General features: G+C 44.7%; 2 protein-coding genes and 1 long non-coding RNA gene across 4 annotated transcripts in view; 2 read left to right on the forward strand and 1 right to left on the reverse strand.

Moving 5' to 3' along the window:
* LOC120906838 overlaps nucleotides 1-2,629 on the forward strand; it is a 38,322-nt gene extending 35,693 nt beyond the window's left edge. The window contains exon 4 of the long non-coding RNA XR_005740177.1: nucleotides 1,844-2,629. This is a non-coding gene — a long non-coding RNA (uncharacterized LOC120906838). The remainder of the gene's footprint in view (nucleotides 1-1,843) is intronic.
* Nucleotides 2,630-3,347: 718 nt separating this feature from the next.
* On the reverse strand, nucleotides 3,348-7,546 carry LOC120906837 (sorting nexin-29). Its single transcript, XM_040318918.1, has 4 exons — nucleotides 7,338-7,546; nucleotides 5,941-7,220; nucleotides 5,577-5,874; nucleotides 3,348-4,379 (listed from the first exon to the last, which is right to left on the reverse strand). Exons 2-4 carry the CDS (start codon nucleotides 7,182-7,184, stop codon nucleotides 4,203-4,205), a joined length of 1,719 nt encoding a protein of 572 aa, XP_040174852.1. The 5' UTR covers nucleotides 7,185-7,220; nucleotides 7,338-7,546; the 3' UTR covers nucleotides 3,348-4,202.
* Nucleotides 7,547-9,246: 1,700 nt separating this feature from the next.
* LOC120906680 (frataxin homolog, mitochondrial) lies at nucleotides 9,247-10,411 on the forward strand. Of its 2 annotated transcripts, none has more exons than XM_040318535.1 (3): nucleotides 9,247-9,328; nucleotides 9,399-9,777; nucleotides 9,847-10,411. In XM_040318535.1, the coding sequence occupies exons 2-3, from the start codon at nucleotides 9,460-9,462 to the stop codon at nucleotides 10,141-10,143; spliced, it is 615 nt and encodes a 204-aa protein (XP_040174469.1). In that variant the 5' UTR covers nucleotides 9,247-9,328; nucleotides 9,399-9,459; the 3' UTR covers nucleotides 10,144-10,411. The 2 variants fall into 2 exon arrangements, with proteins under 2 accessions (XP_040174469.1, XP_040174470.1); XM_040318536.1 differs by having other exon boundaries at nucleotides 9,268-9,328; nucleotides 9,396-9,777.
* Nucleotides 10,412-13,077: the final 2,666 nt, after the last annotated feature.

A 13,077-nucleotide genomic window follows, 5' to 3' on the forward strand; every position in this document is an offset into this window, starting at 1 on the left:
ACCAGCAACCTCGCATGAACCCGCAAAACAAATTCGAGTAGTCTGCGAGCTCGTATAGGGCCTCGCACTCGATACAAGTTCATAGCCACAGCGCCCTCGCATTTAAGCAGCTTGTGAAGTATATTTTTCGCCCCTAGTTTAGGGCTCTGACTGTGCTTCGTCGCATGCGATTTTATCGCACGTGCTGTCAAACGCTTTTTCGGTTCATATTAAGATTATTTCATGTTTTTAATAGTTTTACGATTATGAAAAAATAGTTTGACGTTGTTCCTTCCAAACACCACACATTTAGTTTGACAGATAACATCGGATGCACCGTCCGACGAATTAAAAAATATTTGATTTCGTCGTACGACGAAATCGCACGTCCGGCGTTATCTGTCAAATTCCATGTCAAATTTTGACAAGCCTTCCGATTAAATCGCATCCGATGAAGCACAGACACGGGCTTCAAGCAGATATAATTATAGCACCCCGAGAGCAGTTATAACAATGCGATGTACATGCGTCCCCCGAGTTACGACCCCCTCGAGTTACGACGATTCGCAGATGCGACGATTTTGATTTTGACAGTGAAAAGTTGTCAGTGAGAAGAAATTGATGTATTTTTTTGAATTTCTGTGCTGAAAACCGTTGCTTTGTAAACATCTGAATTTTGACATTTTAGTTTAAAAAATACAGTGGAACCAAGGTGGATTAATTATATCAGGTGGTGGATAAGGGCCTTTGGGGGGTCGCCATAGTTGAGGGACTTTACGTCATTTTAAATCTGTTAACCAATGGTTTCCGCACACAAAGCATAGCAAATAGAAAAGATGTATTTGTTACTACGTGCATGTTTGTGTTTGTATTGATTTTATCGAAAAAATGAGATATATTAACAAAAGATTTGATGATTTGTTTATGCACGAAATATAAAACCATGTGAGTGTGAGTTCAAATCTTTGAAAGATTGTAAGCCAATATGTTCCTTGTGAAAAATCCATTGATGGTTTGCTTGGTTTGCTTTGATGGTTTGCTCGAAAAAGACAGATATTTTCTAATAAAATATGCGCTGTAAAAATGAGGTAATTGAAAACTATCCTATTTTGATAATTAAGGATAGTAGACTAGCTAATCTAGTGGGCCCTTAAAAATATATTAGTTTTTTTTATTTAAGAAACAATTTTTGACTATTCAATTGTCGTCGATAAATGAACGCCGCTTAACGTCTGCCGCTAGGCTAAAAACGATCTTCAATTAAATTACTCGAAAAATTTGTTTGTAATTGGCATTTCTCTGACGACAGTCTTAACGACTTTCGTTTGCTGCATTGCCATTTATATTTTGACGATCGGTTGTTGCTAGGAGACCCCGGCAATTGGCGATTGCCGTTACAATTCGCGATGATACCCATTATTTGACAAAAATAAAAAAGAACGTGTTGTTAATCCTACAAAACATTTAAGCTACATTTATTTTATTTTTTTAATTAAAAACTTCTCGAATCATGTTATATGGTTTTGCTAATGCTGAGTGAAAATGGTTTGAAACTGTGCAATTAAAAAAAATGTGTTATTGTTGCCAGGCCTTGCTTTTTTTGCTTTTTTTTATTTAGGAGGGACGGCTTTGCCGTATTGTTTAAAATTGCTTTTTTTTATTACTCATAGCAAAATTGTTGTTTGGTAATGTAATGTGAAACACGAGCTAGAAACAGTGGAATATGAATGAAAAAATCGTTGAAATGTGAATAATAGAATGGTAGCATCTACACACCGGAGCCCACTTATTTCCTAAACCTAAACCAACTCTATCAACTATGTTCTAACGGGATATTTTTTATGTTTTCTTTTATTTATTCTAGATGTTGCCTGTTACCAGATCGTTCACGCAATAACCTCAAGCAGACTTTTTTTTTTCTTACGATTAGAACGTATTTTCGTTCATTATTACTGATCATCTTTCGATTGCCTTGACCTTGGACTGAGCGTGACGCTACTTGCAGCATAGGAGGATATAAGATATAAGAAGAAGAAGAACATTCGCGGTGCAACTTCCAAAGAGGAACTTTTTGCATCTGCAATCATACAGCTGGAATTCAAAACATCGATTTGACAAGGATTTGGTAACCGGTTGGAAACATTGTGAAAAAAAAAATGAAATAATGTATAATGCTATAAGCATTTCAGTTTATATTTCTCTATTCATTAAAGTTATCTTTTACATCGTTTTTTTTTAGGGACGAAAGCGTCAAAAACGCTATCATCCAACACATTTAAATGCGTTTGCCTTACGAACGTTGAGACCCGTGTTTTGTTTTTTGAGAATGTTGTGATAACGTATGAGGGCCAAATTGCAAGGACCAGAATTACCAGAATTATGCAGGAATTTGTTTATTTTATTATGAATATGATTTGTTCGTAGTTGTTAGCTACAGGAACGTTTTCGGATGCATTTGCAAAGCAAAATGGAATCTAAATGACACCAGCTTAACATGAATTCAGCTTTGAGCGTAAATACACGCTGTGCGCAGAATTAGAACAGAAGAGGGGAAGAATTATTTTAGGAATGTATTATAGAATCATTAGTATTCCTTTATTGCTTAAGAAAGAAGAATTTGTTAAGAGAAGGAAGCACAATTTTATTTGTTGTATCACCATCAACATTACGACGATGTAACACAAATAATTTTGAAAATACTTTTTACAAAGGTTATTAAATATGCCATTTATTAAACAAATATTATTTCATCAAAGAAGCTACACATCTTTTGAAATCCAAATAAACGAAACGTGTCTTCCCAAAGAGTAGGAAGTTTTCCCGGGGAGTTTTATCCCATGAGCATCAATTCGATTTGTTTCTAATAATAAACGAGAAAAAAAAACACTGCAGAAACGTTTTTGGGCGCATTTACAAGGCAAAACTGGAACTGAACTTAACGTGATCTTTAAGGGCACATTTTGAAGTAAATAGAACAAACGAGTTTAGAAAAAGACAAGAACAACGAAAAATTTATTGTGCATGAAAAAAAAAGATCTAAATCAAATACGTTCCTACATTCACAAAGAAATGGATAGAAAGAGGTCAACATTTATGTTTTACATCAATATACATTGCAACAGTGCAACAAGACAATGACACGATAAAATTGTCGACTTAACCAATGGCACTATTTCCAAAGGCATGAAAGGTAGACTGATTATAAAACTATTCACAGTTTATTGCCACAGCTGCTTTTTTGAAATCCAAAGGAAACAATCAAACGTTCAGATACGCAAAAACGACAACGAGTTTTCATATATATATATATGTATTTTTTTTTTCGCAAAAGTTTTCTTTTCCTTTTAACGCAACACAGAAACAAATAAATAACCATATTACAAAAAAAAACAGAAAACAAAAGCACACGGCTTCCTAGTTATTTCCCGTTTAACGTTTACCCAGCACAAACAAAACTGTCCAACCGAACACGTGAGTACGCCGCCTTCCTTCTTATTCTTTCCTATTCCAGCCACGAATGAGTACTTTGCTGTGTTTACTTGGTTAAATCATCCCTTAGATTTAAGTTAATGTGTTACGGCAATGTCTGCTAATTCGAAACGATACAATCGCCACTTTTCCGACGCCAATGCTATCGCGTTTTCTTTCTGTTTTGCTACAATTTCTACTCTCACAACAAGATCGTTGCATTTTTTGTTTTTTTGTTTTACTCCCTACGCATTGGGTGCAAATACTCAGTTTTTTGCTTCATCGTTGAAGTTGTTTACAATTCATTCGATACAGTGTTGTTTTTTTGGAATCGTCATGGGTTCGAGAAGACTGCTGCATACACTGTTCTCCGATTATTAAGCTTATCAACGACCGCGCCGGGCGTCTTCCTTCTCTCGCACTGTAGCACTGGCCGATGAACGTTCCACCTTCGTCGATCGGGTGAGAGTATCGTATTGGTTGTGTTGCGTATTGCACAAAATAACCAACTCCCTTTGGTTGCGCTTTTTCCACTAGCTCTCACGCAAAACGGGCCACAAGCTACGGCCGCTAGTAAGACGTAGTTTCACAAAACCACGCGCCTGGGAGTAATCTTAAGGGGTATTGCTTAATACTTAAACTTTCATTCGACCAAAAACGGAACTTAATAAACTCGTTTTGAATGCATCACATGCTCGCGGTACCGTGTGACGCTCGCAGGGCGAGCGAACAGAGGGTAAGGTCCGGGGACCTGCTCACGCCGCTCCGCCCGGGGTGGCCGGCCCGGCAGGCGTTTGGTCGCTCAGAAATGGAAATGTTTGCTCGAGCTGGAGGCGCGTGCTGCAGGACAGTACCTCCGGCAAGGTCGACACGAACAGCCCGTTCAAGTACACCTGTAGCCGCTGGCGCCGCTGCTCCACGAGATCGGCATTCTGACATGAAACAACAACACAAAAAAAAACAAATAAGAAAGACAAATATACACAATCTAATGATGGAAAAAATGAAGTTTTGGTCGGAATCAATTCCGGCTGCCTCCAAATATTTGTGGAATCGATTCCGGAATCAGTTTCAGGAATCGGCTTCGGATTTGGAATTGGCTCCGGAATCGGATCCGAAATCAGTTCCGGAATCGGATTCGGCTCCGTAATCTGAACCGGCTCCAGAATCGGATTCGGCTCCGGAATCGGAATCGGCTCCGGAATCGCAATTGGCTTCTCAATCGGTATCGGCTTCGTAATCGGCTCCGTAATCGCGATTGTCTCCAGGACCAGAATTGGTTCCGTAATCGGTATCGACTCTCGTAATGGGAATCGGATCCGAAATCGGAATCGGAATTGGAATCAGCTCCAGAATCGAAATTGGCTCCGGAATCAGAATCGGTTTCGGAATCAGAATCGACTCCGGAATCAGAATCGGATCCGGAATCGCAATTGGGTTCTAAATCGGTTCCGGAATCAAAATCGGCTCCGAAATTGGAATCGATTCTGTAATCGGAATAGGCTCCGGATTCGGTTCCGGAAACAGAATCGATTGCGGAATCACAATTGGCTCCGGAACCGAAATTGGATTCGGAATCGGTTCCGTTATCGGTATTGGCTCCGTAATCGGAATCGGAATCGGCTCCTAAATCTCTCCATGAGAATAAATCGTTTTCAAGTACATTTGAATCCTTGGCGGCCTATTAAATAGGGGTCGACATTTACATCCAGGACATTCGGACACAAACCGTGGGATCATTTTGTCAGTTAGATGAAAAAGCCAGCATCGTTTCATTGCAACGTGCAATTAATGTTTAGTTGTGTTGCATGCAATGTTCTGGATGCATTTTCGGTCAACTTTTCACAACGTTGGTAAAATTAATTCGAGCTCCATAGCAATCGCATTAGCAATCAAAGGAACTTGAGCGTACGGCCAGACAGGGTGAAATATACAGCGTTATGAACTTTTTGACGAAATATGGAGATACTGGAGCTGGTTTCGATTCCGGAGCCGATTCTAATTGCAGTTGTGTAATAGGAATTGAAATCGATTCAGGAGACGGATAGTTCCAATTCCGAGCTCCCTCCACAAGACACAATGGTTAGGTGCGGGAAGAACCTGCAACACGCCCGGCCCCGCTCTCTTACCAGATTGCCAAACTTTTTCTTCGGCGGAAAATCGAGCTTCTTGACCGTCGGGTACTGCTTCTGCAGGCGGCGATGCAACCGGTAGAACTCGTTGTAGCGCCGGTACACGCACCAGCTCTCGTTGCCGGCCGTCGAGCCGCTCACGCCGGACGGGGTGATGCGGATCTCGTACACGTGGTAGGGGCGGCGCGACCGTCCACCGTCCCCCGCCCGCTGTATCGCTTTCGGAATGCTGAAGCTGAAGAACGCCACCGACAGCCGGTTGGAGCGCGTGAGCGCACGCAAGCGGTAGTTTTCGCTGCAAACAAAATGGCACGGATTAGTTAGGGTGGGGTGTGATGCCAAGCCCGCCCGAGACACTTACAGACTAAGTGCGGCGACGCGCGACTCCAGCAGATGGCAGCGCTCCTCCAGCTCTTGATTTCTTCGCAGCAGCTTCTCGTAGGGCCGCCCCGAGGGTGCAGGGGTGGAGGGCAGTTCGGGCTCTGGCCGCAGCACCGGCGCCGGCGAGCCGGAACGGGTTCGGTGCCGGTACGTCACCTCCGAGCCCGTGTCCTCCTCCGTGCCCCGTCCCTCCCCGCTTAGCGAACTGCCCGTGGTCGAGCGGGAGCTGGTGGTGGCGCTGGCCGACGAGTAGTTAAGCATGCTGTCCTCCGCCACATCGACCGTCCCGGCCGGCGATGCACCGGCACCCGGGTCCGGCCCATCCGCTTCCCCCGCGCCCCAGCCGCCGAGCGCTTCCGTCACCGTGTATGGCACTTCTTCCGGTGGCGCGGCACCACCCGCAGTAGCGTCCGTGCCTTCCAGTGGCGTCCGCCTGCTGCTGCTGGTGCTCGGTGGAGTTAGCTGGCGCGGCACCGCATCGTCCAATATTTCCCGCTGCACCGCATTCACCTTGCGCACCGGGCCGACGGGCCGGCGGGTGACGATGATTGGTTCCGGCTTCTGCTCTTGCCCGGCCAGCCCCGTGACGGGCCGGTTGAGCTCGCTCCGATCGATCACGATCGCGAACAGGACGGTGCCGAGGCCGGCGGCCACGTTCGGCAGCACCGTTTGGCACTCGCCGTGCCGCAGCATTGCCCACGGTTCGTAGTGTGTGTTGAGCAGCTCGCCGTCGCCGAGCCACACGAGCACGTACCGCTCGAGCGCGCGCTCGTTGAGAAAGGCGCGCAGCAGGGCCCGGGCCCGGCCGCGCCGCGTCACCACCTGCTGCAGGGCGCAGAACCGTTCGCGCTCGTCCCGCGTCAGATGGTTCGAGGCAAAGTCCCAGAAGCAGGGCCGCTCGACCGCGGGCCGGCCGCCCTCCGGCGGCCCGAAGTACTCGAGGATGTTGAACGGCATCCAGGCGGCCGTGCGCAGCCCGTGCGACAGCACCCGCTCCCACACGTCGCACAGCGTGCCGATCAGCGGGTCGTCCTCGGTCGCGAGCTTCGCGTGGCCACCGTACTGCTGCTGACACTGGCGCACCGTCGCAAGCAGCTCGTTCAGCAGGGCCTGCCGCTCGTGGTTGCGCTCGGGCTCCTGGTCCGTGCCCACGGCGGCCCGGCTCCCCCCGACAATGCTCTCCAGCGTGGACGCGTTGAGCCCGAAGCTGCTCATGCCGACCATCGCACGGGCGGCAACCGTCGGACGCGCCAGAAATGCCTAAAACAAAAACCACCCGAGAAGTTAACAATAAAGTGAGGAGTGGATGAAGTGGATGGGGGGGAGGTGGTGGATTTCTCCAAGGACGTGTTTTGGTTCGCTCAGCAAACAACTCACCCAACGCAAAACACCAGCGTGGAGGGGTTTTGTTCTCTCTGCTGTTCTGCCAAATCGAAAACTCGTGCGCCAAGACCAGCGATCGAATCCCTGTTAGGAGGAATTATCAAAACCTTGGGGAGGATTAGCGCTTTTACGCCCTCTCGTTGTGTTGTTTTGGTGCTGTCGTTTCGCGCGATGAGTAAGCTTTGTTTACAATTTTGTTTTGCTTTCGCGACGGTCCGCGGCCAGCTGACAGCTGCCCTGGTGGTGTGCGTGAGCGCGCAAGCAGGACGGCAGCAACCGAACGTTTTTCAGTCAACCACACAACAGTGAACGCAGCTTATCGTTTTGGAAATGGTGGGTGGAATGTAAAGTTACTGTTGTATAGTTTCGCATTGAAGTTATGCATCGCTAGAACTAGAACGGCGATACGATTGTTTAAATACTAAACTCCAACGGAAATCATCAGCACTGAAGTAAGTAAAATATGAGTAATGGTCGTTGGTGTTGATACTCACGTATCTGACGACACGACCATTCATATAGATTTTTGCTCGGAAAGTTAGAAGGCTATATAGCTAAGATAAGATGAAACTTGTCGAGACACATTGCAAGAAAAGGACAGCTATATAATGATGAGTGGTAATACGTCATTTATTGAGCAAACCAATGAAGCTATAGATATGGAGCTTTCTTTTTTTTTCTATGGATATTTGATTTTACAGCCGTTTAAAGCTTAATCTGTGGCCCTTAGGATGGGTATCAACACCATCAACCATTATTCAAATCTCACTTGCTTCTATACAAATGGTTCACATTGGAGTTTAGTATTTAAAAAATCGTATTGTAGTTCTAGTCCTAGCGATGTAATACTTCAATCCGAAATCATACAACAGTACAGAGGGAGGAAGAAAGCTCTCAAAGCGAGGAAAGATCCACTGGGTGGGTATCCCACCTACAGATGGTGCCACCAGCTTTTCTTTGCTACAGTGGAGCGCCGTTTATCCGGGTTTCTCGGGACTTGACTTCGCCCGGATAAGCGAATAACACGGATAATGAGTCAAATGATATATTTTATCACCAATTCCTGGTTATTTTTTGGAAATTTTTCTTATTTTTTGATAAAAATAACCCAGTTTTTATTAACTTCATGTTTTTCGAAAGAGAATTTTAAAAATTTGCCATGAATTATAGTGTTTTTGTTATGACAATGTGCTCTTATAACCGCTTTTTCAAATATCCTCCACATAACCCAATGTCACTTTTGTATTGAACTGTCATTTCTCAACAGCACGGATAAACGGAAAGCCGGATAAAAGGTATCCAGATAAACGGCGCTCCGCTGTATTTTTAAAATGCATCAATCGTTCATCATCTGCTTAAAAAAAGTCTTTTTAGATTCCTTTTAGGTTGAGGGCTTGAGTTGTTTAGAACCCGTTTAGTGGTCGTTTAGTGGCTATGTGGCACTTGGGTTACGACCTTTTGCGAAAAAATATAAATGAAAAATATCGATCGCAAAATCTGTACACGTATTTTTCATTACACATAAAACAAATCAAAAATATTCATGCAACGCGGTTGTAGCATGTTGTCCATACGATACGGCAATAATTGTTCGGGCAATATTGGCTGGTATTATTGAATCGTAGCGGGAACGTACGGCGCTCACATGAAATTCTAGGGATGGCAACACATTTCTTGAGCCCGCTCCTACAACGCCGATGTGAATAACTGTAGCAACCATCTAGTACGTTAGGAAAATGAGTGTCGGGACGTACGCCGCCGCTACGAACGGATTCAATAATACCAGCCATTGTCATAATTCTATTTCGCGCTCCCATTCCATTTGTAATTCTCGGTGCGTAACGGTTTTGCTATCGTACGATTTGAATTTATAACCAAACGTCACACAAGCTCGATGTGCTGGTGCAGCACGGTCAACTGTCATAACAATCCCGAAACGATCAAAACATCCTACCAGCGGCGTGAAGAACTGTCCTGCGCGAAAGGTAAATACGGTTGTGCCGCCTTAATACACAAACTCGTTGGTAAATCGGGGATTTTCATTTCTTCCAGTAGAAGCTAGAAGAAAGAAACAACACAATCCTCCCTCCCTAGTGCCACGTTGGTCACACGCACGATGAACACCGTTTTCCGGCCTTTCGTTGGTCGGTGGAGCCGGCTTATCAGCTGCACCACCCATCGGTTGCCTCCGGCCGTGCCGGGCCGCACCAGGATGCCACAGGAAGCGCTTGCCACCGGGCTGCTACAGGCTAGCCCCACCCTACGCAGCCGTCAGTACAGTTCGATGAATCCGAACGATTTCATAGCCACCTCGCTGATCGATTCCGTCACGTTTGTGGCCGTCTGCTCGGACACGCTCGAATCGCTGGTTGACTACTTCGAGCAGATCATCGACGAAACGAGCACGCTGAAGAATCCGGACGTAACGTACGGGGTAAGAGTCGAGCGTTCTTTGCCGCGTCGCTATTGCTCCTGTTTCTAGCTCATTTCCCCCCTTTGCCAGGACGGTGTGCTAACGGTTAGCTTCGGGGAGCCGCACGGCACGTACGTTATCAATCGCCAGCTACCGAACCGCCAGATCTGGCTCAGCTCGCCCACCAGCGGCCCGAAGCGGTACGACTTCATCCCGGACAAGCGCACCGTGAACGAGGGCTACTGGCTGTACCGGCACGACGGCGTGACGCTGCACGAGCTGCTCCAGCAGGAGATCAGTGCGATCGTTGGCCGGGAGCTGGAATTCTTCGCCCTGCCGCACAGCCAGCGACCGCAGGAACCGGCCCCGGATGGACAGCAGGGATGAACTGGATTATCGACCGGGGGAGGGAGTCGGGAGACGCATGGAACACGCTGTGACACGCTGTGTTTATAGATTTAGTTTTTAGGACGGAAAAGGACCCTCGGACGGGGAACACACGCCGCTAGCAACCGTCGATGGTTCCCTTTGCCTGTTTGGTGGTTGCGCGATTAGCTGGGTTGATTAATTTTTGGAGGGGGGTCGCTACTTGGGACGGATAGCTAGAACGCTTAATAAAACAAAAATCGTGCATCAACAGCGCATAGAACGTGGACCTGAGTTTGTCATGCTTGGTCAGTTGGAAATAAGTATTTTTAAAAGGGTCAACTGGAACTATATGCTATGTTGTTGATCATGGCAATTATTTTAGACGGTAAAAGTAAGGCTCAGCCCTCTACGTTGCATTGGACAAGCGTTACCTTTTGCCTTCGATAACGTACATGGAGATGGAGCTCGAAAGCAAATATCAAGCGGATGCTGCAACATTGTCGACAACAGATGCTGTACAGCAGCCTTCCGAGCTGTGAAATGTCCAGGACAAATAGATGCATCGAAAAGAAAAAAAAACTCAGAAACTGCATCATTGCATCGGAAACAAGGCCCCCTAAAGTTTGTTTATTAATTCATTAATGCATAATTTAATAATTTTATTTAGCAATTCTACACATAATCCCTAACTTATTCCCCTAACATCTGCCTTAATTATTTGTCGCTAAAATTGGAAATTACTAAAATATTCTCTTTAAATACGTTTGGTCGTTAAATTAAAATCAAAGTGATTAGACCACGTATTGAATTGCCTTGTCATAGCTAGTAACGGCTCATTATATCCATATAAGGTACGCCTGTTCTCGCCGACAAGCAAGTTACGAGAGCGAAAAGATCTCGAAGGCGCTTAGATGTTGCTCTATTCTAATAAACAACGTCTAATTCTTTCTTTTTTTTTTAGCAACAAATACACATTGGTTTACCTTAAAACGGTGTTCGAGCGTCTGTAGACCAAACAGAAGGCAACGCGAGCGATAACCTAGCATGGTTGAAAGTCCTCTGAACTGGTCGCATTTGAAAGCCAGTCTTGTAAACTTCCGTTGTATTACCTCTATTGTGTTAATCATCGTAGTGCAATTCGGGAACCAAAGAATTGAGCAATAATATTTAATTCACGCACGAGCGCACAAGACTAGTAAACAACGACAAGTAACATAAGACATCATTACATTCACGGAATTGTCGAAAGATAAAACCTAGCATCTTGTATGCCTTGTTAACAGTGTTGTCAACGTGTAAATGGAAATTTAAACTAGAGTACAGTTTAACACCTACATTACAAACTTCCTGATGACGATCTAAGACACTGCCTAACGACGAATAATTAAACTTGATCGTTTTTTCAAGTCTACGAAACAATTTTATTTAAAAAAAACCAAAGACTACCTCTAGATCATATTAAGACACAAAGTACCTAACACCAATTATGAATCTCTTCGTCCGTGGGACTCCTATTGGACACAGAAGTTCTCGATGAGCCTACTGTACATAGTGTTGTATATGCTGGAATTCCCATCCACGGGGCCCTTAAATTGACTGGGCCCCCCACGGCCGCTCAGTCCGCGTACCGTTAAATCCGCCACTGACCATAGCATGTCAAAAATGAGAAAGTTTGCTTCAAGAAAAAATATGTTTCCAACATTGATCTAAATCACTGTGCCAAAATAAAGTGCCCACTTTATTCATTTTACACAAAATATTTTTCTGAACAAATATAACATCAAACTTATAATTCTTCGATGTTCGAGGATCTTTGGCGTGTTTTTTGAATGGTTTATCTAGTTGTATCCATCTTCGCACCTGGAATCTAAAACAAATTCTCGATGGTACCAAGATTTAGACTTCATGGAGGACATGTACGTAGGGCCGGTCTGGTGGTACAGTCGTCAACTCGTACGACTTAACTAACAACATGTCCGTAATGGGTTCAAGCCCCAAATAGCCCGTGCCCCCATACATATGACTATCCTGCTATGGTAACAATAAGTCAAAGAAAGACAAGCTCACTTCACCAGTGCGGGTACAGGCAGGCCTTGACCGACAACGGTTGTTGTGCCAAAGAAGAAGAAGGAGGAGGACATTTCAAGGTGTTTTATACGATATTAGTTGAGATTTTTTTGTTTGTATTGATTGTATGTGTTGAGGTGTTAGCCTGTAGGAACATGTTTTTAGTTTTCAAAACCCATTTTTTTTAAAGATATATCCCAAAATTATGATGAAGAATGTTAAAATAAGTATCAACCAAGTTCGATTTACACCAATTTTCCCGCTACTCCTAAAGATAAACACCCCCTAGCTATCACATTGCCATTTTCTTCGTTTACTGTCCGTTAGATGTGGTGTCCTTCAAGCTCCTCGCCCGATCTACAGCAAGACTAACAAAGCTAATTGGGAGTCCAAATTAGAACTGATGTTCAAAAATAACTAGACGCGATCCAACAAACCAATATGTATGAAGGGTACAATGTGATGACCAGGGATGGGATTTCTTTACGAGAAGTGGAGAGCATGATATGAATCGACGGCATTATGAGAGCTAATAAGCATCCTATATAACACCTATATAAGCATCTTGTGTGAACTCCCCCCCCCCCCCTCGGTAGCAACAAAATTGAAATTGAAATGTTTAATTATCTGCATCTGAATGTACAGGGTACTCCCTGGTAATCATGTACAGAGGGCCTCCACTATTCTTTCTGCGTAGGGTCCCCGACACTGTAAACTCACCACTGGCTATGGTACTACACATTCTTAAGCATGTCACGAACAATCTTTCAAAAAATAAAGCAGTACAATAACTTCATTTTTTTACGGAAAATATGTAGAAAAATGTAAGATTGTAAGTAGTGGGCACTTTATTTTGCCAGCCACTGTATCACCTAAGACCGCTTG

The sequence above is a fragment of the Anopheles arabiensis genome, chromosome X (assembly GCF_016920715.1).
Source record: "Anopheles arabiensis isolate DONGOLA chromosome X, AaraD3, whole genome shotgun sequence".
NCBI classification, from domain to species: Eukaryota; Metazoa; Arthropoda; class Insecta; order Diptera; family Culicidae; genus Anopheles; species Anopheles arabiensis.

Bases quoted from the DNA above. Each gene is read 5' to 3' on its own strand.
- LOC120906837 (XM_040318918.1), bottom strand. From the start codon at position 7,184: ATGGTCGGCATGAGCAGCTTCGGGCTCAACGCGTCCACGCTGGAGAGC. The intron at 5,875-5,940 runs GTAAGTGTCTCG...TTTTGTTTGCAG, and splicing joins CGCGTCGCCGCACTTAGTCT to CGAAAACTACCGCTTGCGTG. The intron at 4,380-5,576 runs GTAAGAGAGCGG...GTTTCATGTCAG, and splicing joins AGAAAAAGTTTGGCAATCTG to AATGCCGATCTCGTGGAGCA.
- LOC120906680 (XM_040318535.1), top strand. From the start codon at position 9,460: ATGAACACCGTTTTCCGGCCTTTCGTTGGTCGGTGGAGCCGGCTTATC. The intron at 9,778-9,846 runs GTAAGAGTCGAG...CCCCTTTGCCAG, and splicing joins ATCCGGACGTAACGTACGGG to GACGGTGTGCTAACGGTTAG.